General features: G+C 34.2%; 1 protein-coding gene across 1 annotated transcript; it reads left to right on the top strand.

Annotated features, from left to right (window-relative positions):
• The first annotated feature begins 11,795 nt into the window (after positions 1–11,795).
• On the top strand, positions 11,796–27,791 carry LOC133187503 (transient receptor potential cation channel subfamily M member 3-like). Its single transcript, XM_061322902.1, has 26 exons — positions 11,796–12,085; positions 13,555–13,634; positions 14,935–15,094; positions 16,024–16,240; positions 16,342–16,469; positions 16,579–16,747; positions 16,931–17,099; positions 17,213–17,336; positions 17,617–17,686; positions 19,248–19,348; positions 19,591–19,725; positions 20,066–20,116; positions 20,214–20,345; positions 20,432–20,605; positions 20,870–20,967; positions 21,170–21,398; positions 21,721–21,897; positions 22,265–22,360; positions 22,992–23,168; positions 23,546–23,674; positions 23,881–24,129; positions 24,410–24,584; positions 25,631–25,757; positions 25,990–26,180; positions 26,611–26,743; positions 27,121–27,791. The coding sequence occupies exons 1-26, from the start codon at positions 11,930–11,932 to the stop codon at positions 27,326–27,328; spliced, it is 3,855 nt and encodes a 1,284-aa protein (XP_061178886.1). The 5' UTR covers positions 11,796–11,929; the 3' UTR covers positions 27,329–27,791.
• Positions 27,792–27,974: the final 183 nt, after the last annotated feature.

Raw genomic sequence — 27,974 nt, 5'->3', positions numbered from 1 at the left:
AAAAGATTGGTAACTTGCATGTCAACATAATTATTTTGCATGTTGACATACTTTTCTTGCATGTTAACATAATTTGTCTTGCATGTAGGGGGCAGAAATATGCCACCATATAAGACAGATAAGTAAATGACTGTTTATGAGATTGCTCACTGTTCGTTTTCTTCACTTTTTACATTTTAAGCACCGAGTACGTGTCTCTCGGTGCGGTTTCTCTGCTGGTGGACATTCTGTCCCCGAGAATGCTTATCGTTCGGTATACATGTATATCCTTCTATGGATACATGTATTTGAGAGATAAAGAATTCTACATTGCCTTACACGTCGCACAGTATAAAAAGGTGTCACTCTGTTGAGTCTATATGAGCACATACTGTAACAGAATGGTTTGTGCCCTTCGGATTTTCCTTCGAGACGTAAAGAATCTGTCTTTCATACAGTTTCCATATAAGCAGTTTTGGTGTAAAACAGACAACACCTTTACTATAAAATAAAAGATTATAAGGACACCATGTGCTCCATTTCCAAATGCTGTACAAAAAATTGTAAAACCTGTGATATTTTGATAACCAGAAATTCTTTTGATAGCAACTTCACAGGACAAAGTTTTAACATCAAACTTGTGAAGATCTGAATTGTACGTCTTTTAAGTTGTCTGTGGAATTGATTTCTTTGTGGCCTTATTTATGTTGGAGAAATCAAGGGCTCACCCAACAAGAGAATGTCGGGACATAGGTTTCAAATAAATAATGGATTAGCCATCTTTATAAACATTTCAATTCCCCCGACCATTCTTTTCTTTCGAGGCTCAGAACTTAAGAAAAAAACTATACCATCTCACAGATAGCCCTACTTTAAGTACACTATTCCGTAGGAAACAAGAAGGATACTGGATTAGGAAACTAAGCACTGCATGAATTTCCATGCGATGATCATATCAATAATAATGTAGGAAATTTTTCAAACCCATAGTGTGCCAATAGGAATATGAATAGACTTCAATACTCTAAGACTTAAGCGCAGTTATGGACGTCGTTCATACAATAAGCCAAATATACACGATGTTTCATTTCGTCAATAAACAATTACGTCTACATCACATTCGCACTTAACTTTGCTCTGTGCTCTTAAAACTTTTATATAGATTATTCGAAGAAGGTAAAGCAAGTCCATATTTGGATTCTTCATCACTAGAATAAAGACAAACTCTACAGTGCGTAGATATTAACTATCTAAAACAAAATCCTCTTAAGTGTTATTGTTTTTCCTCTTTCAACTGCATATATAGTCCGGCTGGCTACATCATGCAATAACATGATGTAAATAGAGTACAAAATGACGACCTAAAAGCTATCATTTTCAAAGGTTCTAAATTCAGGAAGCCCAGATCTTTCACTTGGCGACAGAAATTAATTTCTATTATGAAATATGTTGAGCAGTATGCTAGACAATTGCCTAATTATGAAGGGAAAGACCTTGCCACTCTGTCAGAATGGATCAAGCGTTTTAGATATATATTAAAGAATCACATTAAAAATTAAATGGCAATATTTATCTTTCCATTTTCAGTAGACCGGAAGTGATGAAAGAATTAGAAAGACTACATGATAAATATATTTTGGTTCCAGCTGACAAAGCTTCTAACAATTTAGTCTTTATTTGTAAGGCTAATCGTTAAAACTGTATTTTAGAGGAAATCGGATTTTATTTCACATCTCTTAATCCAACCTATACGTAGAGTTCCCTTTCAAAAGATCAAATTCTACAAAACCATATTGTTAAATGATTTAACATTCAATTAATGGAAGTGAGTTTGGTTTTCCGTACCTATACTGGATTCCAAAATTTCACAAAAATTATTTCAAAGATATATTCAATTGTTTGTTTGTAAAACGTCCCTTTGAGAATGTTTTCACTCATGATCATATTGAGGTGCCACCACTTGCCGGTGGAGGGCTATAAATTTATATCTGTACTCGGCACTTACGGCCTTTGAGCAGTGAGGGATCTTTTTAATGCCATCACCTACTGCGACACGGGACCTAGTTTTGTACGGTGTCATCTGAAGGACGGGTCTCCACGTACCGCAGTGGTATTCGAATCCGCAATGTAAGGTTCAACTCCTTTATTCGCGACTCTAGAGCAAACGCATTAACCACTGCTCCAAGCGGTCTACTCAGTGATATATTGCAGGGTCCAGTAAATGTTCAACCAAGACCCTATCCTTACTTCTCACCAAAATATTTATTGCTGTGATGGAGAAACTTCAGAAGTATATACTACAACATATTCAAGAAGTGATGTAAATTGAATATGGATTCTAAAAATCTCCAAAGACCTTTTGGAAATTTTGAAATCAGGAAACTTTTCAAACAGCAATAGCATCAAAACATATGACTTTTCTACGCTTTATACAACCATTCCTACATTAAAGAGCAGACTTTTTGACATCAAAGACAACTGCTTCCTCAATAAAATTGAACTCGTAAATTTTCATATGTTGTGATATTCTGATTCTACATACAAGTACTTTGGAATTGATATTAAAAAAATGCTGGAGTTCCTCATTGACAATATCTATGTAATCTTTGGAGGCAAGGTCTTCCAGCAAACTGTTGGAATACCGATAGGCTCTTATTGTGCTCCTTTATTGGTCGACCTGTTGTAAATTCATATGAAGCAGATTTTTTTAAACACTTCGACGTGGGAAGAAGAAAACTCTAGCTGTGGCCTTCAGCTCGACATTTTGATATCGACGACGTTTTATGAATTAACAATAGTTACTTTCATTCATATGTCAACTCGATGTATCTCAATGAGAGACATTCAGAGTCTGTCACATATATCTCATATATGGTTGTTTTATTGACTATAGACGTTAATGGGTCAACTAATAACTGTATGACAAACGGGATGACTTCCGCTTTTTCATGAGCTTCCTTTATTTATGTACTAATATTCCAACGTCACCTGCATATGATGTCCATGAGTCCTAGCTTGAATGCAAGAATATGCTCAGAATACGATCAATTCTAAACCGATGCAAGCTACCGATAAATAAGTTGTGACAAGGACTCCGTTTGAATTCAGCTGTTTGCAAATTCTATGGTCGTTATAATGACCTTGTTTGTAAACACAACCTATCGTTTGATCTTATATAGGGTCGACGTGTTTCACACCATTTGTTAGGTCATTGATTTAATACTAAATATAACTACGGAGTACTCCGGTCTGCCTGATCAACACCCAGGGCTCATGGCGGGTGTAACAGTTCAACCGGTGATGCTTTCCCCTCCTAGGCATCTGATCCTACCTGTGGTGTTTCCAGGTTCTCATGCTTTTGCTCCGTCTCAATTCTTTTTGTTTACTGGATTTATGAGATCTATCACTGTTTGTTATCTTCCCTTTTTATATTCCTTTTACAACTGCAATTTTAAGCAATATTTTATTATCAAGTATATGTTTTCAATCTTGCCTCAATTTGAAGGTCAAAACTCTTGTGAAAAATCAATTTCTGACGTATCCAAAACAAAAATTCCATGATCTGATTTCTGTCTTCTATTGAAGGTAATTATTAGGTCTCGAGTAGAACATTGTTCCACTTTTTCTTTGATTAATTATCATTTCCTTTTCAACACCTTTTCCAGTTCAGATTCTTTTACAGTTTAATTAAATGGTTGAACTTCAGGATCACGCCTTTCCTTTTCTTCACTCTCCTTGTCTTCATCTTCATTAAAAAATGTCATTCCTTTTATTGATATACCTTCTCCATACTTTTTATGGAATTGGGAAAAACTTCCTTGACATTTTCAAACAAGTGAAAATTAGCTAAAAATACATTATATGAATACATGTTATCCCCAGTTATCACCCTTTTCTTATCACTTTTGCTGACAGCAGTACTTTTTTAAGCGCTAAGCGCAGCGCAAAGCGCTTACTGTCATCCTAAATCTACTTCCGTTTGCGATCCAGCGCCACTAAGCAAGTTAGATAACTCCACTGGGTTTTCTAAAAATATGCAACTGGAAATCCCCGACTCTCTTGCGGCTATTTTTGTGTAATACTGAGTTACGTGCAGTTCTAATAATAGGAGTCACTTAGTAAGGTAAAGATATGCATGTACATTGTTCGAAAATCCACTGTTAGTAGATAAGGGCGGTTCTTGTCATGTTTATCTCTATACATTGTAGTTCATTTAAAATCGTGTCGGCATTCATCACTTGTGTACCATGTAACTATAACAATTGCTGCATCTATGGCGCAAATACTTAATTAAAAACGGCTTATTATATGTCATGTACATGTAATGTAGTGATTGAATAAGTACATATTTTTAAAACTCAGATGGGATTTTAATAAGTATTTAAAACTCAAACTGGAATTGAGTTATTTAGTAGAAAAATTCGCATAAAATTGATTTACAATGTAATTACTTATGTACGTTCTATATAACAAATCCATATAAACTATTATTTCTTCTTCTAGACCCATATTTCAGGCAATGTAACTAAAAACAAGTCTTCCTGTTATCACCCTTGCACCATGCAGAGAGCTATCAATGAAGTTGATTTTCGCATCTTAGGATCAATTAGTAACGGGATGGAATGCATTCATGGACTGTCTATACTTGTGTTGTACTCTATACTTGTAATATGGGTAAAAAATAGGGTGTTGCTAAAACGCGGAACGGAAAACGGAACGGAAAGCGGAACGGAACGGAAAACGGAAAATATGATACCAGTTTAAAGCCCTTGAAAAATACAAATTATACCAAAACGATATAAATTATATTTGTTGTTCATATTTAACCTCATCTTCGCTAGCCAAAGGTTTCTGATACGCTACTCTCCTCATAAGCCCTTGGCATACTGTGTTAAAAAAAAGTTGGGATTTTTTTCTCAAGTTGTGATTGGAGTTGATCGACATCGTTCGACCAATCAGCAATTGTTTTTTGTAAATGACGATATTTGCGTTCGGGATATATCTTGACTCTTTAATCAGAGGAATGAAAAACGCAAGTAAACAACGATCCGTAAGATAACATGCCATTCTATGAATAGCTATATGGTGTCATCCAATATCTTAAGCTACGTGCAAAATATGTGATTAAGAATCAATACTGAATATCTAGATTTGCATTTTAACATGTTTAAATAACAAATTAACATAACTCAATACCATCTTGTTAATTATTCTTTAAAAACATTATTTTTTTTTTAAATACGCTTTTTATTTCTGTCGATGACGCAATCTGTGCGTACCTGGTAAGAATTGTGATCACGTGACGAAAACAATCCCGTCTTCTGTCAGCGCCGTATGCCAAGGGTTTATGAGGAGAGTAGCATATCAGAAACCCTTGGCTAGCGAAGATGATTTAACCTTGATTATCAAGAATGAGTTGATCTCTTCATGAGTACAAAAGCAAAGCATAGGGTACGGAAAACATAAAATATATACACGTGGTATATATAAAACGTTGTGGTGAGATATGATGAGTGAGAATTAACTTTATAAAAGACCACTCTGATCAACATGAATAGCCAGTATTCGATATTTATATGTGCGAACACAACATAATTTTCAATCAGCAGGCACCTAAAGCGCGAATAACCATGATATCGTACAACTCTGCATCCCCCACCCACCCCCACCCCCCATCCCCCGTATTTCGCCAAATTGTAAAACTGGAAAACAACACTGACCGATTGCACAGAATAACATTAAAATTGCTATGATGGGGAAATCACACATTTTCCAGAAAATGCACTATCGTAATTTATATATTATTTGGTAGGGAGGGGGGTGATGCATAGATGTAGCCTACGTTGTCCTCGCTTCAAGTGTCTGACGGTGGATAGCGCGGATTCAGGATATTTTTAGGGGTGGGTGGATTAATGTGTACTTTCCCATCAACTTCACAGGGATCCGTGATTTTTTTTTTTAAGGGGGGGGGGTAATTTTTCTAAAAAAAAATATTTACTTTACAATGTAGACGTAATAACTCCGCAATTTCAGGGGGTCCGAACCTCATCCCGAACCCACTCTAGATCCGCATATGCCTGTAGTTTTAATAAGCATGTCCTCTATTCTTTCCTTAATGTCAGTGATCGTTGTTTGGATCACAAATGTGTATATAATTATAATTCTCTTTCTCTGCCCCCCCCCTCCCATGTTTTAAAACACCATTGCCTGTTTCATAATAAATGATAAAAAAGAGAGTTTTATCTTTGGTGAATAAGCTTTAAAAATTAGGTTTGGACAAGTGATGAATGAGTATCAGATAGATACTTGAGTTGTGTGTCTAATTAGTATGTATTTCATTGACCACCGCATATACTTCTTAGAGGGGGGGGATGAATAAATTACATCATGTACATTGTTATGTTATTTTTTTTTAATGAGACATAAACTATATGATAAAGAATACTGGTTCCTGTCTGATTTATATATGCCTGAAGTAAATAATTTGATATAAGATTTTCCGTTCCATTCCGCTTTCCGTTCCGTTTTCCGTTCCGCGTTTTAGCAACACCCTAAAAAATGTGATGTAAATAATTCGCAAGAAAAGGCAGTTTGCGGCTGTACGTACATGTAGGGCATATGGTGACTGTGTTTTCAACGAATCCACTCAAATAGGAAAACTAATTTCTAATTTAATATTGTGCTTTAAAATTGTGTGTGCAGTGCGCAAGATATTGCGAAAATGCAAAAACCTTAATTAAACGGCAATGGACAGGTATAGCGCCGATGAAATGTTAAGCAAACAGTGTAATACTTGTACTAGGAAACTAGGAAGAAAGAATTTATGTACAGATGTGCGCGTGTTGCCGATTTGACTGTTAAGCAACTTAATGAGGACTATTAAAAAAAAAAAAATAAAATAAAAAAATAAAAAAAAACAAAACAAAAACAAAACAAAAAAACAATAAAACAATGTTAAATTGTATACTGTATTTTCTTTCTTGGGCTGTTGAATTATTTATCATGGAAATAGCAGAAAAATTGCTGGCAATTATTTTCAGTATTCTTTTTCAACTAACACTACAGTGCTATGGATATTTTTTCCCTCTAAACACGTTTTGCGTGGTATTTAAAATCACAAATAAACAAGTAAAGAATGGTGTAAAGTATCAAACGTCCGTAAAAAAATACTGAAGCATTTTAAAGTATTTCAACAATAGTCCAAAATACTTTTGGGGGTTTAATGACATATTTTTAATCCGAAGAAGGAAAGTATAAAATTTTCATTTTAAAAAAATAATATATTTACAAATTAGATATACATATTGTGAGATCAACAGAAAAAACAATTTTTTGTTGCAAATACATTATAAATCATGTGTATGAAAATCAGAGATAAAAGGATAGCAGCAAATGTTTTATCATCAAACGAAGAAGACAAATATAATATCTTAACACTCAAAATATATATTTACCAATTATCTCTGACAAAAGACCGTTAACTCTATGGGTGCTCATTTCATTGACATAGAGTTTTGTCACATGACGTTGTTACAAACATGATGCCAATATGCTGCACAGCTGATGACTGTGAAGTGTTAAAAATGTATAATACACAACAGTAGCATATTCAAAACGAAATGTAATATATAGTCTAAGTTTTATTTATCATTAATAAATGCTGAACGCTCGTAGCGATTGTGTAACTATCTTACACACTCCATTAATGTATTTCTTGTAAAACCCTTTCTATATGAAATCGTAAATTTATAAATCGCTTATGAATATAAAAAAAGAGATATATTAAAAACAATTTAGTGAGAATACTAGTATTCGAAATTTTTGAGATGTTTTATTCATAACTTTAATAAATAATTATGGTATCAATAAGGAAATGTTTATCGACGCAATAAACAAATAACATCTTTATTTTCTGAGTGCAGTTTCTAAAATTAAAGCCATTTAATTTGTATATATTGTTGTTTTTTTTTTTAAGAAACGGAGAAATATTTTCTTGCTATTTCATGTATGTGAAATTGATTGATCTTTTGACAGAAGAAGAAAATGTAAAATGCTTAAAATAAGACAATGTTGAATTTCATATCCCAACGGGAAATTTTCATGACTCACATGTTTGATTATGTATCAAACAACTGTGCTCGCCCTAGCGCAGCCGCACTGTCAAGATATTGCTTAAATTCCAATACAACAGGCAATTTAAGTTAAAAAAAAAATAAATCTGGTGAATTTTAAAATTTGCAATATGCTTAGAGCTTCCCAGTACTTTCAGTACTTTGATTTCAGAGAGAAACAAACACAAAAATGTGAAGAATTGTTGACTTTTCTAACTTTAAAGTTCAAAAAGCTAAGATTAAAGTTTGAATTACCAACTTTAACGTTGGAAAAGCCGATTTTAAAGTTCGAAAAGAAAATTTAAATTTGACCAACTTTAAATGCAATTTAAAAACATTTTATGGTTTAAATAATGACGACTTACTTTGGATATCAATTCTGCTTATGAAAACAAAATATGAAGTTTATTCCTTAATCAAATTTTATAATTAGCTCAGACCATTGAAGCAAGGTGCATTAATTTTCGCATCATGTTGCAATAATTACCTTGGGTTGGGACTTCATGTTTTACGGACATATTTTAGTTTATTTCTTTAAAAATACAATTTCTTTCCTGAGCTTTTCTTTAACTCCAATGCGTAAATTTGTCTCCCCTATAGGAAGTGGTATTGAATTTAGCAAATATCTCTGTCTATCTTTGTAACAAAACTATGACTTGTTCATTATTTAGAATCCTTGCCTGAAATTCATTTAAATTATGTATAACAGCATGAACAGTGCGACATTAAACTGCGGACACGACATTGTCCAGACTCTTTACTGCCATTTCTAATTGTGATGTCCAAAAATATATTATAGCACTTGGTGGGATTTCTTAGCAGTATCTACGGGTCTCATGTTGAATTCTCAAATATCTTCTTTTTTTTTTTTTTTTTTTTTTTTTTTTAAATATGAAGTCCTAAAAGTCAGAATCCCATGGGAGAATGGTGGGATTTATAGTCCTAACAAAGGGAGAAAAAGTTTCAGATGAGATATTTTCTCCCATTAGGATTTTTTCACCCACAAATTTGATCAAATGTGATAAATCCAATGGATATTGACAATGAGTCATTTTCTTCCATACTTTGTTAAACATAGGGTATACCCCATAGATTATGATAATGATATCTCACTCCCATTTGATCAAATTTGTTGGAGAAAAAATCCCACAATTTTATTTGATCAAATATGCTGTTGATATTGGTTCGAAAGTGGACAATAAAGTTTACTTAAATTTGTATCTCAGAGGTCAAATTATATAAATTAAATTTGTTTGGGATGGGGGGGGGGCTTCAATCATTTTTTTTTTTTTTTGGACAACTCTTCCCCTTAAAAATATCGATTTCGTTCTTGCATTTCCTAACATATTGCATTCGTTTTATTGTCTTTTCTCGAATTGCATTCATGCTAGCTTGATTTACAGAATCTGCATGCAGACTTAATTAATTACTTGCTTCATTTATTTAAGCTATTACTTGTTTCGTTCGTTCGAATTGAGGTTATTGATGATAGTTTAACCTTGCAAAATGAGTCTTATCGTCAATAAATAAATGGAGTCTGTATAACGGATGCTTACGACCGCAATACTAGCATTAACCACCTCAAATCGATTGAAAGAAGATAATTATTCTAATGCAATTTGCTTGTATTTCTTACCACAAAAGCACTTTGCCCCGTTTCAGAACTAGTTCACCCACATCATGAAAGTTCTGTAGATAATCTACACGAAGAGAGAAAAAAAATCATATGTTGGGCAAGATACTTGATGAATTAATTAACAAACGTATAAATATTGAAACTACAAAACTGACATATATTACAGATTCTGATGTTAACAATGTATTAATTTTAACATCTTTTAAGTCTATACATGTATGATTGAAATGCTGGAATAGAAATCGATTTTATCTGTGTATGAAGTTTTTTGGAACGATACTAAGACGAAAAATGAAGGGGAAAAAAAGCGAAGTTCAATGTGTAAATGAAGGTCAAAGTCTGAAAATCAGGGTTTTCATTCAATATTTAGCAGAGTAATAAGTTTAATGACTTTGAATAGTTTCCATGAAGCTAAGACAATTTAAACAAAACATGAGGAAAGGTCAATGTCATAGGAAAGGTCAAGGTCAGAGAATTAAGACAAAGTTAAATTGTTCTAACCAATATCTTTGTATGAAGATTAATTAAGTTCAAGGCCCATTTATACCAGTTCCCAATGCCGTGCGAATGCTAACTCCACAAATGACAATTTGTAGTCGATCGCAGAACTTAAATACGAAGTGATGCGTCTCGTATGTACTTAATATTTGTTGAGCTTTGATGTCATACGGTCACGATTTATCAATTTCAGGTTACACGAACTGTTACGATCACATCACCGTTCAGATACGATCACATACGTTTCAATATTGTTATCTCGATCGGGTCTACGATTGGATCTCGGTCTGACACGATCATCACGATCCGGGTTCCCGATTTGGCACGATCGGGTTCATATACGTTAAAATACGTGAATAACGAACCAATGCGCTATGTTACGATAGAATACGATTAACATTGTGGTCGCAATGTCTTTCACGATCAGGATCGAGAGTGATCACGATTTGAGTTACAACTGGACCCGACGGGCCTGACTGTCTATGGACGTCATCATTTGCACTGATGAGAATTAGAAATTGACTATCGATGTGAAAAATCATTCTTGCGTAGCGATTAAAAAAAGGCTCAGTGACCTACTTCTTAATGTCCGTCTAAGAGACAACATGGAGTTGCCCTTTTAATGCAAGTGTAAATGGTGTAATATTTTTGAACGTAGTAAAAACTTATTTTTAATAAGTTTGAATAAGATGACCATTTTCGTTTGGAACCAAGCTTTTCAAAAGGGCAAGGTCATCAATTTTTATGCTAATTTGGGAGACATCTCAACATATGTGTTCCTGTTATACACGATAGATTTCTTACATCACAATTTAATTGTACGATTAGAAGCGATGTGACACGTTTTGTTATGATGCAATACGATCTGATGCGATTATCACGATTACATAAATCGTGTTACATGTAATCGTAGAAATGCGTCAAAAAAATTCTACGATCAACACAATCGTCATGATTGGCCTCAAGATCTGATGAGATTTGATACAATCATCGCAATTTATGCGCGATTAAGACCACAATTTCCATTGTATCGCAAATAGTGATAGTGGTCCCCTGAACGTAGGCTTAATTAATAAGCTAAATTGAACTAGTTGAACTGAAGTCACAGCAAATCTTAATGCACATATATCAATTTGCTAGAATTTTATTAAATTCAGTGTGAAATTTTGCTAGGAAAAGTACTCAAGCAATGATTGATTTCATTTTGATCCATTTACGAAATGGGATTACAAGAATATAGTTTTTACTTTGACAATTGGGAAATATTCTAATCTATCGCCTTTTTTGTACTGTCTGATCATGACAAATATGGCAAACAGCAAGATTGGAACATATATTAAAAATTTTAAAGAATATGTTTTGTTTTTCCCCCTAAATTAATTTAGAGAGTCATTAGATGTTGGGACATGAGATTTTGATTGACACGTGTTCTCCGCACGGTCGGGTTTGTCAGACAATTTCCTTCACAATACAGCATAAAGACAAAGATCCGCTTGTACAGCGTAATTTGTGCCTGTCTCTGTCTAAATTTGGACACAGTTTTACATTACTTTGTGAAGAATGAAATCATACAAAGGATTTAATGTAGAATCTTAATGGATTTTTTAAACTGTGAACGATTGAAATTATTGAATTTTATTTAAGGAGATATTACGTGCCATGGAAGGATAACATTTCAGAATAATTTTGGATTTATTAACAAAAAATGCTTCGCATGAAAGACCTAAGTCCGGCAGTGAGTGTAGAACCGCGCCCCGGCGCCGCCGGTGGCTCTATTGCGCTATCGCCAAGCACAATAAGTTTTACTTCATTTTTTGACGGATTAAGAAATATCCGGGAAAGTGTTGTTTCTGTGGAAAAGGTAAGTAGTAATACTGCGTAGGATAAGTTTTTGTCACTGCGTTCATCTCAACGTTACCCCCCCCCCCCCTTCAAAGAAAAACATAGTATCCTGAATTTTCAATACAAGTACAGTATGTAGTGTGTAGAGTTCAACAAATGTAACCAATTAAAAAAAAAATATGTGGATTCTAACTAATTCCTAATTAAAAGTTGATAGTATGTTAGGCTTATCTACAAATGTACTAGAAAAATGATATTGGGAGTATGAATAATAGAATACGCAAAGTTCAGAATCTTTTCCCAATAAGTTCTGCGTATGAAAAAAAAAACTTGCAATAGACGGAAAGGTAAGGTGGTTAACCAGACAGGTGTCTCTTCTACCTGTCAGGTGTCAGTCCCTGTGTTTGTCTGCTAACGACGCTGAAAAATGAAGTCAGGTGACAGTTTATTACTTGGGGATATAAAGAACTTTTTTCTTCATTAAAACATGACTGCTGTGTCTTCAAAGTATTTTCATTCTAACTTGTTTAAATTAACAAACAGCATATTATAATTTATACAAAATTCGATACAGTGTTAAGAAAATCACATTCTGTCGGTTTTTTTTTATTAATTGATTAATGCTGCACTTAAGATTACTCGTACTTTTAAGTTCAGTTTTAATATGCAAGCATTATTGTTAATTCAGTGCAAGTTGTGTCATAATTAATTCACAAAAATACAGTTCGTTATATTTTTGTTGACGTGCAATATTCACTTCCGAGGTTCACAACGGTATAATCCTAAATGGAAATAAAAGAATTCAAAATCGAGAGTTAACCTTTGAATACTTAAATAAATATATATCATTTAAAAATCGATATAGAAAAAAATATACATTTGAGAAAATTCAAAATCGATTTTTAAAGATATTTATTTCTATGTGATGGAACTTTAAATTCAAAACATGTGCATCATTTGAATAGAAATAATTTTTAACTGTCAACAATTTGAAACACTTTTTGGCCAATTTACATGTAATTTTACTGTAATATAACGGTACAGGATTTGGACTGAATGTAACAAGTTGATTGGCAAATGCATTGCATTAAATCAGAGAGATGGACAAGTAATGTATACAGAGACCGGGGGCTGTTGTTAGAGCGGTGACAATTGTGTTAAACATGGCGACATATCATTTGTATTTGACAGTTATTGCTAACAATTACCTATTCATACGGCCATTTAATTGAATTTAAAAATGAAATGGAAAAATATATTACATAAGAATGGTAATATTGACGATAAAGGACAAAATAAATGTTGATAGAGTAATGAAATCAGTAACCCCCCCCCCCCCCCCCCTTGCCATCCAAAAGGGACATCTTCAGATGACTCTTCAGATGCACTCTGCTAAAAAACAAGTGTAAGCTAGTGCAATAAAAATTTCTTAAAAAAATAATTAACAAGTGAAAATGATTGAAAAATAAAATTCCAGTATATTTACAGAAGGAGACATCTTGGATAGAGAGAACATTTTACAAGAGAGAATGCATTACATTTATAGCTGACCCAGAAGACCAGGACAGGTATGATTATATGATTTATAACCTAAATGACAATGTGAGCAGAAAGTAGAACTGTGTGTTAATTATAAATAACATTGTGGAACATTAGTTGTTTATCTATAGAGAGAGAGAGAGAGAGAGAGAGATTAGCCGGAAATCATTCTCAAAATCATTATCTCAATTTGTCAAAATTGATGCCTTCTGCAAAGAAAGATAACTCGAAATTAGAGAAAATATATTTCCCTTGCAAACTTAAATGATTTGTTAAACATTTACCCCCTATCTCTTACGAAGTTTTCTTTTTTATCCCCATCTTTTGTGAGAAAAATATCATAATTACCAAAACCAGATCCCTTTGAATTTCGTTGATGAGAAGATACGTTTTGAAATATGCTTTGTTTATGTAAAGGAAGTGACCTACTCAGGCCCCACTTAGGATTAGAAACAGATTTAGACTTTACTCAAAATTTTAATGATCTATAAAATGTTTATAACTTATGAACTGAAACTCTTAATTTGCATATAACAGATAGGTGCAAATTAAAAATCATTCCAATTTTGGACTGCTTGATTTCTAGATCATTTCGGCGTAATAAACATTTCTTGACTTAAGCTTAAAATGCTTCATAATCCTGTGGCCTTATGTGCAAGACAATCGGGGAAATTCCAACATCCACCTATATGTTCAATTAATTTCAAAATCTAATCAAATCGTCCAGGCCTCGACAAGATACAACTTTACAAATGTACCTTAGTTAACTCATACTAGAACAAACATTCTGAGAGTATTGCATTAGCAATACTACTCCCCTACCGGCAAGTGTAATCTGGTTCCCGTTGAAAATTGAAAATGCCATAATTCTGTCAAAAATCAATGAAACGGAATGAAGTGCAAACTTGATGTATAACTCATCAAGGTAAAGTCACATACCAAAAATCAGCTCAATATCTGGAAGCGTTTAGAGAAAAATTGCGGAAAGCCGTGAAAAATTGAAAAGGGCATAATTCCGTCTAAAATCATTGAAGCGGAACGAAATGCAAACTTGATCTGTAACTCATCAAGATACACTCACATAGCAAAAATCAGCTCAATATCTGCAAGTTTTTAGAGAAAAAGTGCGGAAAACCAAGTGGGACAGACTGACAGACAGACAGAGGGACAGCTAGACAGACAGACGGACGGACAGACTCAGGGGAAACCTATAGTCCCCTCCGGTTTCACCAGTAGGGGGCTAATAAAACATTCAGGCAGACAAACCAGGCATTAGTTACCATTCAGTGTTCGCATGGGTTTCTAATATTTTCTTTTTTTTTTTCACAGATGCTGTTGTGGTCGCTCCGCCCTCAGGCATGGAGAGGACTTAACAGAGGAAGCGCCCTCCAGTAGGCAATGGTTGCCTGGTCTACACACGACACCCGCACCCACTGATGCATTTGGAACCATTGAGTTCCAAAGTGCAGGATTCCCCATAAAAGCACAGGTATAATAGGATAGTTAGCTATAGTTCAGAAAAAAGCTAAACGATTACTTTAAGAGAAATTTCATATTTGAATGGAGTAATAGGCGACATAATTAAACAAGCATTCTGAGAGTATTGCATTAGCAATACTAGTCCCCTACCGGCAAGTGTAATCTGGTTCCCGTTAAGAATTGAAAATGCCATAATTCAGTCAAAAATCAATGAAGCGGGACGAAATGCAAACTTGATCTATAACTAATTAAGGTATAGTCACATACCAAAAATCAGCTTAATATCTGAAAGCGTTTAGAGAAAAAGTGCGAAAACCCCTAAAAATTGAAAAGGCCGTTATTCCGCCAAAAATCAATGAAGCGGTACGAAATGCAAACTTGATCTGTAACTCATCAAGATACACTCACATACCAAAAATCAGCTCAATATCTGCAAGCGTTTAGGAAAAAAGTGCGGAAAACCAAGTTGGACAGACTGACAGACAGACAGACGGACAGACAGACAGCTAGACAGACAGACGGACGGACAGACTCAGGGGAAACCTATAGTCCCCTCCGGTTTCACCGGTAGGGAACTAATAAAATGCCGAAAGAAACCTCTTTGATGAGCGCACGAAGAATTGAAGATATATAGTTTGTGTGAACATATTTACTTTCTTCACACACCATATTTATTGTAGGTAATATGTTTAAGGTATTTTAAACGCAATAAAACAGAAAAGAGTCGAAACAAACACAAGGGGAAATGAAATGATCGTTATATTCTAAAGAGGGTTTGGTTTTGCAAGCCGTAACTATATTGGAGGAACGGAACGGGTCTAAAACTTTTCGTGTGTGTTGATGTTTTCAATGTAATAATTTTCTACCAATTTTCTAACTATTTTCTCTCTAATTTTCACAATTATTATTAAATTAAATCTTTTTCGAAAAAATTTTCAGTATGTGCGAATGTCAACACTGGACACAAAAACAGAAAACGTTTTGCAACTTCTGCAGAAACAGTGGGGTCTAGACCTACCCAAGCTCATTATAACCGTGCATGGTGGTATTGCTAATTTTGATCTCTCGCCAAAAATGAAACGTTCCTTCCGGAAAGGGGTAGCAAAGTTTGCCAAGACAACAGGTGCATGGATTTTTACCACTGGAATTCGGACAGGTAAAGAAAGCTCATGTACTTTAACTCTAGAATTTTTTTTTTTTTTTTTGTTAGTTTGTATGCAAGGTTATTAAATATTTCGGTCATTTCTTTTAATGTAGGTGTAACTAGACATGTTGGAGCAGCTGTCGGCGAAAGGCGATCCAAACAGGCCAGACGGAAATTGGTTACCATTGGGGTTGCACCTTGGGGAGTTATTGCAAACAAGGAACATCTTGTTGGAAAAAATGTACAGTTTAATAAAGATATTCAGCAAAGCAAAATCTTCCCAACATATACTCCCCAAAATAGAAAAAAAATTGAACACGTTTAAACATTTTTTTTTTAAAATTTTATAGATCATTTGTCAATCTCATCACGTGATTGCATCTTCTGGCCAATCAGCACTCGACAGCAATCATTCTTACTTCCTGTTGGCAGATAATGGGACAGTCGGGGAATTTGGGGCAGAAGTCATCTTTCGTAGGAGAATCGAGCGATATTTAAATCAACAAAAATCATCAAAAGGTACAAAAAAATTGTATTCACAAAGCTGACGATTATTTACAATTTCGTTTCATTTATTTCAGTTTATGACCAATTTCTAAATGACTGCAATGGAAAGTGATAAAGACTGAATGATAACCCTTGACATTAACTTCATAAATGAAACTAAATTTAAACTAAGCAATATTTATTTTAAATAATTAGGGATCAACATTCCCATGGTTTGTGTGGTGCTGGAAGGGGGGATGAACACGATTAGGGCGGTGTTAGAATATGTCACAGACACGCCTCCTATTCCTGTGGTTGTTTGCGCAGGAAGTGGGCGTGCCGCAGATCTTATCTCATTTGCATATCAAAATACAAAGAAAGAGGGGTAGGTCACGAGACTTTTGCAAATTGCATTTCTTGTTAATTACATATGGATGATTATAAATACTGTATACAAGAGCAGATCTATTAATGCATTTTCTACTTATGTGTAAACAGAAAACTTCCTGATAACCTAAAGCTAGTCTTAAAGGACGCAATACAAGACATGTTCACATGCACCGAGGACCAAGCCAAAGAACTCTATCTAGAAATCTTACTGTGTGTACAGAAAAGAAACCTGGTAAAGTTGGAGGTTATATACATTCAAAGTTAACATTTTTATGTCATTTTCATATTTTGATTTTGTGTTTGATTTGCATCCATAGTCCTCAATCAGTCAGTGTGCTGCCTGTTGTCAAACCTTTATCAATATTTTCACTTAAAGTTTATGTCTGAGGACCTTTTGAGAAATGACATCGTACGTCATTCATGCATTGTGCCTGTGAACAGAGAATATATCTTTATATATAGCTCTTGTGACGTGACATCTTTTATACCTTTAGATTTTTTGTGTGTTACAGATTACCATAGTGAATCTTGCCGATGAAAATCAGGAACTAGACCTCTGTATTTTGACTTCCCTATTGAAAGGTATCATAAAAACACATTGTCAGTAATAATTATTTTTCAAAAACCCACCGGATCAGTACCTGTTTTCGACTGCATATATTTCCATAGAGACTGTAAATTATGTATGGATTGACGCATTTAGTTCACAAACAAGATCGATATATGCACAAAAATTGTAATTTACTAGAATTAGTAAGCATTCAGTATAAAAGACATATTATAATTGGGGCCCCGCTCTGCGGGTGCCCTATAGTGATCAGTCTGTCCGTCCGTCCGTCCTTCCGTCCGTCTGTCCGTCCGAGATCTCTTGTCCGGAGCATATCTTCTCTCTCCTTGGCCCAATCTGGCTCATACTTCACCCACAGAGTGTCTTTGGGTAAAGGGTGTGCAGTGACCTTGAACCATGTTTCTAGGTCTAAGGTCAAGGTCATAGCAGAATTATATGAAAAATCCTTGTCCAGAGCATATCTTCTCTCCTTTGATCCACTTTGGCTCATACTTCACTCACAGAGTGCCACTGGTCAATGGATGTGCAGGGACCTTGAACAAAGTTTTTAGGTCAAGGGTCAAGGTCAAATATAGCCTCTATGTTTAAATTCTTGTCCGGAGCATATTTTCTCTCTCCTTGGCCCAATCTGGCTCATACTTCACCCACAGAGTGTCTTTGGGTAAAGTATGTGCAGTGACATTGAACCATGTTTCTAGGTCTAAGGTCAAGGTCATAGCAGAATTATATGAAAAATCCTTGTCCGGAGCATATCTTCTCTCCTCTTGGTCCAATGTGGCTCACACTTCACTCACAGAGTGCCACTGGTCAATGGATGTGCAGTGACCTTGAACAAAGTTTTTAGGTCAAGGGTCAAGGTCAAAAATAGCCTCTATGTTTAAATTCTTGTCCGGAGCATATTTTCTCTCTCCTTGGCCCAATCTTGCTCATACTTCACCCACAGAGTGTCTTTGGGTAAAGTATGTGCAGTAACCTTGAACCATGTTTCTAGGTGTAAGGTTAAGGTCATAGCAGAATTATATGAAAAATCCTTGTCTGGAGCATAACTTCTCTCCCCTTGGTCCAATATGAACCATACTTCACTCACAGGGTGCCACTGGTCAATGGATGTGCAGTGGCCTTGAACAAAGTTTCTAGGTCAAGGGTCAATTTCAAAAATAGCCTCTGTGTTTAAAAATCTTTGTTCGGTGCATAATTTCTTTCCCTTAAGTCCAGTCAGCCTCAAACCTTACCAATTGACTTGGGTACGGAACAATTGTGATTTTCCATCCATATTTCTGATAGATGATATGCAACAATTTTCATAGAGGATATGCAGCATTCGTGATTTTTGTGCCGTTTTTTGATAGAAGGTATTGAGCACTCGTAATTTTCTTGCCATTTTTTATTATAACAAGGATAACATAGAAGCCCTTTAGACTCAAACAACACATCCCTTAATAGTACACAAATGTTCCTCTTCAAAATAAACCCTTTTCAGCTACCTTACATTTTCATGTTCATTGCTGAAAGTGGGGCTCTTTGAGATGGTCACCATCTCAATGATATCTAGTTTCAATCTGTACTTACTCTCAGGTACCTGTAGCACTATTGCAGAAAAATTGCGACTGGCATTGATGTGGGACCGAGTAGACCTCGCCCAGGATCATATCTTAGATGCAGAAAAAGCAAGAACGGTATGGATGTCAATTATATCTTTTATCTTCACTGCTTTTATGGATGAAATGGGTGGTACTAGAACCAAAATGAAAGAATGGCAATATCATGTTTCTGTAGTAACACTCTAGACTAGATGACTAGATATATTTCTGAGGAGTAGAAAAAAAGAAAAGAATGTTTATGTTCAGTGTTTTTGTATGGTATGATATCAATGTTTATGCTCAGTGTTTTTGTTTGGTATGATATCAATTTCATTTAGGATGAGTCCTTGGAGGAAGTTTTGATGGAGGCTTTGATAAGTGACAAGGTGGACTTTGTTAAACTACTTCTGGAGAATGGTGTCAGTGTACATTCTTTTCTAACAGCCAACAGATTAGAAGATCTCTATAACGTGGTTAGTGTGAAGGAAATATATATATTTTAATTAAAAGGAAAATATACAAAAAAATTCTGACTTGAGGACCCATGCTACAAACAAAAAAAGCGGATGCATGAATTGGTATATATCTTTGGACTTATTTTGATTCTAAATGATGTATATATCAAATTTCTAAAATATGAAGAAATTGTAGATTTTCTATGTTCAAATTTCTTCCTGTTTGTCACCACCATTATAAATCTATACCTTACATATCACTTTATGCATATAAGTGATTAACTTTTCAAACAGCAGTTGTACCTTCTTTGAGGGATGTTTCTTCCCCTAGTTCTTACTAATACTGTATCTTTCACAGACACAGTGCCAGTTTAACCCAGTTCGTTATTTCATAAAAGGTTTGCGAAAGGTAAGTCGTTTTTAACTCTAGACAAAGAAATAAAGATTTTGAAAGCAAAGACAAGGCAAATGTACATTTCCTGTATCAAGAATTTGACATATTTCAGAACTTATATCCTAACTATCGCTTCACGCTGCCAGATATTGGTCTGTTAATGGACAGCTTAATGGGTGGAGCATTCAAGTCAATCTATTCTGACAAGGACTTCCGACAAAAATATGCTGCATTCAAGAGACTTGTAAGTATACTAATCTCTTTTGTATGATTAACAGTACACAGGATGGATTTTTAAATTTTTCAGCCTTATTTGCCATTCTTTCACAGAGTTCTACCGGAAGTAAGAGGGATATGATGAGCGAATCTTCCCTGAAGTGTGACGTCAGAAAGTCAAGGCTATTTCGGTATCCGTTTCACGACCTCATGTTCTGGGCAGTGTTAATGAACAGACAAAAGATGGCGATGTATATGTGGCAGCAGGGTGATGAAGCAATGGCCAAGGTTTTTATACTATTCATTAAAGAGGTTTAATGAAAGTTTATACATATTTTAAAAATCTAGTTCAGTTCCTTTGGAAAGGGAAAATTTATATACGTTACTCAAGAAAAATCATTTATGATAAAACACATTAATAGATTCTTCCTTCCCAAGTGGGTGATTATTTTAAATTCCCTTTCATCGTGTTTTGTAGATATCATTCAATGGTTCTTAATGTCTGTATAATATTGAGAAATTAATGTATTTTAAATTTTTTTCTGTATACAGGCTTTAGTTGCTTCCAAGTTGTACCAAAAAATGGCCCAGGAAGCAGACGCGGATGAAATGAAGAGCGGGGTGTCGGGCCAGCTAATGGACCATGCAGAGTAAGAGGAAACTTTATATTTAAACATAAGATATCCATTTGAATAATTTTTTTATGAATTGTAATAAGAACAATTAGAAAGTACAGGTAATTCTTATGAGATTTGGGATGCATGAAGCAATGTAATTGATCTAGCTATTACAATAGAAATTGTTGAAACAAGTAAGCACAAGAAAACCCACACATTTTGATGATATTGACAGAGAATTCATGAAGGTAGCGATAGAATTTTTGGACCACTGCTATCACTACAATGTAGACTGCACACAGAAACTCCTGACAGAAGACCTGAACCATTTTTCGAACACAACCTGTATAACTTTGGCAGTTGACATTAGACACTATGATTTTGTGGCTCACAACTGTTGTCAGAACCTTATAAACGACATCTGGATGGGCGGCCTCCAAACAAGAAAAAACAGCAGCATTAAAGTGAGTTACGGAATTTGAAGTCAACGAAACTTGAAATTTAATCATCGTATATTCATTTATATCAATAAAAACTTTAAGTTGTGTAAATGTTATATCGATGATATAATCTATCATTGTGAAGATGCCAGTTCATGACATTTATCTTTATACTGGAAAACATAATATAAGGTGATATACGTATTATATGTGTAAAGTATAGTTGCTATATTTTTGTTTACATGTACCAACATATTGGTTGGGTTTTTTTCTTTACATGACGAATCACAGGCACTTGTTTATGCAATAACATTAAGCCAAATTTTATAAATTTGAAATTGGCAAGGTCATTGCTGGAGTTTTGTTTCCACCGTTACTTACTATGCTGGATTACAAGTCAAAGAAAGAGATGAAGCTCATGCCACAAACAGCAGAAGAACATTTAAAAGAAACGATAGAAGATGATAGCGATGACAACGACGAGAATGACAATGACGATCTGGATGATGATAGCATTCAGCAGGTAAAATATGGTTAGAACTGACAATCAATTACGATTTTAAGAGTTTTATGCTTTCTTTCAAGTGACAATTTGAAGGGGGAAATTATTTACAAGGCATCTAGATAGAGTAATCATGAACACATACAAGTTAAATAAGTTTGACAGTCTCAGAATGAGAAAGGATGAATGATATGCTGGAAAAAGTTCTTACTGTTACAGATTTATAAGACCTTTTGACATAAAAGAAATTGCTGCATAAAACATGCTAGCTTCATCAAGAAATAAGCTATAAATGTTGACATGTCCTTCATACTTTGTCTGCAAATACCCCATCTAGAAATTATAAAAGGAACTTCTAATTAATGAAGATATGTTCATTCTTTTTAAGGAAACTTCCATGCAGACTCTTCCAACATCGAACTCTCTACCGAAGTTAGGTGATGCTTTGAAAACCAGTAACAGGCCTCCTATGATCAGATCTGCAGTAAGTAACAGTCAACTGCCATTATTTATTTTTTAACTATTTAGTTTTATTTTTGTAGTTCCATTTGTGCAATCAAGGCAATTATTTGCTGCATTGTATACATCAGAAAATTATATTTCCATTGAAATACCACTAAACAAGATTCTCAGAGACGATTTAGCCCTCATCTGACTACAACTTAAACAAAATTACTAATCCTGTATAAAATAAAAAACCTGTCACTCTTATTTATGCCAAACTCGTGGATCAGCAAATTTAAATCTCTGGCTGAGTAATCATTTGTGTTTGTGATCGACTGCTTTAATATATAGATAATAAATCATTAATGAAAACTTACCTCTACTCACTAAATTAGGATTTTTCTGTAATGACAACAATTTTCAAACGTTAGATGTAGATAATAATGAAATCCAAGGAGGTTTAGTACACTTTACGTTTAGTATATTGAATTGATACAAATCATTGCTGAAAATTAAAATTTCATAACGAAAACTGTAAATACCTATTGTCAAAGTTATCTTTATCTTAATAGGTTATTTTAGAGATGTCTCTCAGAGTAGATAACTTTTAAGAGTTACCTATCTTTGCAGAGAGTCAATTTTACCTTAAAGATATTAAATATCATTTGCAGAGTATGCATTTTGAAAACCAGAGAAGGATAAGTCGTCAGGATCTGAAGACATTACAGAAGATTGCAAACAAGAACAAGGAATGTAACATCCTTCCCCACTTAAAGAAACCACTTAAACTTAGAAAAATGATTCACAAGTTCTACACGGCACCTATTACAAAGTTCTGGTTCTATCTGGTAAATATCTCCGCAACCATTTTGTAGATTAGAATGTTGAAACCTATACAGCAAACCATAGAGTATGCCCATAAATTACTTACATTTATTACAAATGTCAAGAAGTTAAAGTAATTCTTTATTGTATCCTAAATTTACATTACTGTGTTTCAATGTACGTTTTGCTGCCAAAATAATGTTTCATGATAAGATATCCAGTAATTTTTTTATTAGATGAAGTAAATTTCTTATGTTGATTAACTCCAATTTTTTTTTCCAAAAAGTGAATGGAATGATTGAAAACAACCCATTCATCAAATATTACTGGAAAGTCTATAAACAAAGAAAACCATCCAGCAGTATTTTTTCACTTTTTCAATTCTGTTTACATTTACTAGATAACTTACATTGCTTTCCTGGTGGCCTTCAGTTACACCATTTTGGTCAGAACTTTGCCCAGCCCAGCATGGCCTGAAATTTTTGTCATGATCTATTTACTATCATTCACTGCTGAAAAATGTCGGGAGGTATGATTAATAAGTAAATACAGATTTTGATAATTTTAACTTTATCAAAAGTAGTTTTCTCGTAAATTCTAGTATCTCTGTTGGTATTTCATTCAAAACCTTCACAATTATTTTTATATGATATGATTAAGGTTTGAAAAACGCATTTTGCATTGTTTAACAGAATTGATATTATTGAATTATTAAGTTTTTAAATTATTTTTAAGCTGTTTATCTTAGTACCTGGTCCGTTGAAGATAAAACTCCGAGTGTTTGCTAGCTTCTACTGGAACATCTGGGATATGGTAGCCGTGTTGTGGTTTGGTGTTGGGGTCGTCTTGAGATTCAACCCTTCTACTTTGAGGGCCTCGCGAATAGTTTACACACTAAACATTGTCTTCTTTTACATACGGATTCTGGGAATTCTGTCAATTAACAAAGCCCTTGGAGCCTACTCAAAAATTATTGGGAAACTGGTAACTTTTCCTATCATTGTTAAATGGAAAATTTAAATGTGTTTCAATATCTCCTAGAAAATTCTTAACTTTTCTTCAATATTTATGACAATTGACTGTTTCAGTATAAGTAAGGTCAGTAATGATAGTAAAAGAACAAATATATAGAGATTTTACTTTAAATTTGTAAAATAGTGAAATTAATATATTTCTGATGTTGTCAATGATGTTTATATCAAATAACTGAGGTTTGCCGATGTTGGAGTATTTACCGTAAGTGAACTTGTTTTTCTTTTTTCAGTTGAAGCACATGTGTTACTTCTCCGTCATTGTTTTCATTGTTGTGGCCTGTTTTGGTGTCGTTAGACAAGCAGTACACTTCCAGAATGAGGAATGGTCTTGGTTCATGGTTCGATCCATGTTTTTCTATCCCTACTGGATGATTTATGGAGAAATTTTCAAAGAGGAAATTGACAGTAATAAATATGAATATATTTATTCACGTTTTTTTAAAATTATTAAATAAAACTGTTTTGAACAAAATACAATCTTGTATAGAGCAGCTGCAAATACACATAACAGTCGAAGGAATATGTTTGACTACTCCACTTTATAACAACACACTCTTCTTCAGTTTACACCAGCCTTGTTGTTTTTCCTTTATTCCCATCTTGTCATGTTGTTTTACCATATACTAACTATAAAATGCCTCCCCTTTATCAGGGAAGAAAGTTAAATGTATATATAACCGCTAATTGCAACGAGTGTCGTCGACCTATTAATCTGATTACCAGTTACATTTTCTTCTGTAGTGTCGTAACATGTTATGTCCTGTATCCCTTTACCTCTTCTATTCAGAGTCTCTGACTTTTTACTATTACCTTTGTCTCCTTTACTTTGTAATAGTCTATCCTATACCTCCGTGTTATTCATTTAACAGCTAGTCCTGATACTTTGATATCTTCATTCTGTTGATTCATACTGATTCGTTTATATCCAATATATCCTTAAATTATCTTGTACATTGATTCCATTGTATATTCTTTACCATTACCGTTTACTGCCTGTACTGCTTCTGTGATGTTTCCTCTCTATAGATATCTTCTTTCCTGTGATTCTATCATCTTTATGACATTCTCTATCCGGTTTTCTTGTACAATTTACACCTGCCGCTATTAATTAAGATGTCTTTATAAATTCTTTTGTCTGCTTTATTCTTGCTCTGAATCTGTGTTGATTTAACCTTTTTTTTTTTATCTTTTCCATCATTGAGTTTATGGTTTTATTATGCTCATCTTTTGTTTTATACTCTGTGCTCTCTGCGATGCCTCTTTTACGTTGCTGAATTCTTTCTTCCTTACGCCGCTTTCAGGCACTAAATGCGTCGTTGAGTTTGTTTTTTGTCATCTACATGTGTATTACAATCTGTATTCGACATTTCTTAGCTCCATGTTCATGTAATGTCACTATTCAGTTACAGCTTTTTCATCACTCCTCTATACCTTTCATTCTTCTCTTTCAGCCTGTACTGACCCTGTGAATCACCCTGACGGTTGTACCTATGGATCCTGGGTATCTCCTCTAGCTATGTTTGTTTTCCTCCTCGTTGTATTCATTCTTCTTGTTAACCTCCTCATCGCAAGGTTCAAGTAAGTAACCTCTAACAGAACGATAATTCTATAAATAGCAAAGGGGATTTTCAAATTTTAGTTTACTTGTATCATCATATTATCACTGTTTTTGTTGAATCTTTAGATTTCCTTAGTTGAAAAAACAAAATTAACATCCAAAAGCCTATTTTGTCCTTTTATTATAATGCGGAATTCTTTGTCTAAAAATATCTTTTGCCAAAGAAATTGTCTATTTGCTTGGCCTTTCCAGTGCCACGTGCATTAAGTTTATCCCTCGAGTTCGGGAGGTCTGGAAATACCAGCGCTATAACCTGATCCGGAAGTATAAACTGTGTTCACTTTTGCCCCCTCCACTAACTGTGATCAGCTTGATTTACCAGTTCTTTAAATATCTCGTCTGGAAATGCCAGGGAAGGGAGGACTTCCATGACAATGGACTCAGTGAGTAGTGTTTTGACAGTTTTACGAAGTGGAAAGGTGCCAAGAATCTTCATTGTAAAACAGATAAAACCAGTTTACACAATTTAAATTTCTTTATTTTCTGTAACTGAGGTAAAATATTGTGCTTGCAAAGTTCAGTATGATCCGGCGGCACGGGGGTATTCATACGGGCCTTTGAAGCAGCATATTTACCTTCCGTAACTAGACACGTGTCGCAGATTGCTGCAATTGAATATTTATTATATATTTGCACATTTTTCCTGTTATGGTGTAAATACTGTTATTGACATTTTTTACGTCATGTATGTATAAGCTTTGTTTAAATAGCATAACTTATATTGATATTTTTGACTTGCGATCTTACGCACTGTAAAAGATGTTTAATTATGACTCCGTAAAGTAATTATCCTTTAATTATCTTTGCTTACAGAAATATTCTTACCTGACAATGAGAAAGAAAAACTTCACGGTTTTGAAACAGAGTGTCTTGAGGGATACTTAAGACACAGAGAGCACAAGCTACAGACCTCCTCCAATAAAAGAGTGTCTGCTATCTGTGAGAGGTACGCATCAAATTGATAATTCCCAGCATCATTAAAAATGATTGATTAATGAGTGGGACAGGTGCTTCTTTTAGTATAATACCTCTCCTTTTAGTTGAATGTTCATTCAATTTATTTTACAAATTTTTTGTATTCTTTGAGTTATTTTACGCTTTAAATTATTTTAAGAACAGATATATATACAGCTATATGAATAGATAAAAAAAAATGGTTAAAAGCGTTTTTTGTATATGAGCTACTGGTAACAATTTTTGACTAGTGTGACGGCCAACGATTTAGATTTACGATAGTATGTTAGAGAAATAACCAAAAAAAGTATATGGTGAATACATTTTCCTTATAAGTACAAAGGCTGTTTTGATGTTTAATATTTTTAGGGTGAATCAGCTCTCATCGAAGATAGATGATATATCTTCACAAGAAAAAACTTTCAGAGAATCCTTGCAAATCGCCAAAAACGGGGTCAGTAAATTAGAGGAGATCTTCATGAAGAATCAAGAGGCTGTGACGTTGCTGAGTCGAATACTTCCGGGCTTTCAAACGCATGCGCAAACTATTGACAACAAGAGTCATTCGCGACAATAAGATCAAGGAATTCTTTATATAATAAATGAGGAAGGGACAATGTTTTCATCCAATTAGAACTTTTAGTTTGATTTTTGCCTTTACTGGTTTGTTAATTTGTTTTTGATTTTTTTTTTTTGGTTGGGAGATGGGGTTTCTTTTTGATTGTTTTATATGTTTGTATTTTTTGACACTATTTTGTCATATGCCAATTATTTAATCTTATGTAAGTGCCAAAATCAAATTGTAGCTTGTTTGGAATGCATACGTAACGTAATCACTAAAACAGTACAAGCTCACCCACTTATGCAAAAAATGTTTTTGTTTCTATTTAATTATAAAGCATTCAGCATTGTATTATAGCTTATGCAATGAAAATGTGGTGGTGATTTTTTGGTGGCCAAGTGCCCATATGTACATGACTTTGTACTGAAAATTAATCAAAGATTCAACAAGAAAAACGTATAAATTAAGTGTCTATATATTTCACCAACTTCATGATTGTATGGTTAATGAAATTTTGTTTCTTTTCCCCTGCAAATTCCATTTATGTCATATATTCAACACACAAAATTTGCAGTTTTATTTAAAAAATGAAATGCTGACAAACCAGATAATGCAAAGAATGTGTTGATTAACATTGTGTTAAGGACCAAACATTTGTTAA

The sequence above is a fragment of the Saccostrea echinata genome, unplaced genomic scaffold (assembly GCF_033153115.1).
Source record: "Saccostrea echinata isolate AGI-Se365-2 ecotype Australia unplaced genomic scaffold, CSIRO_AGI_Sech_v1 ptg000015l, whole genome shotgun sequence".
Classification (NCBI taxonomy): Eukaryota; Metazoa; Mollusca; class Bivalvia; order Ostreida; family Ostreidae; genus Saccostrea; species Saccostrea echinata.
This window is presented reverse-complemented; position numbering and strand designations above follow the sequence as displayed.

Coding starts and splice junctions, on each gene's coding strand:
- LOC133187503 (XM_061322902.1), top strand. CDS start 11,930: ATGCTTCGCATGAAAGACCTAAGTCCGGCAGTGAGTGTAGAACCGCGC. Junction 16,241..16,341: donor TACCACTGGAATTCGGACAG/GTAAAGAAAGCT, acceptor CTTTTAATGTAG/GTGTAACTAGACATGTTGGA. Junction 17,687..19,247: donor TTTGACTTCCCTATTGAAAG/GTATCATAAAAA, acceptor ACTTACTCTCAG/GTACCTGTAGCACTATTGCA.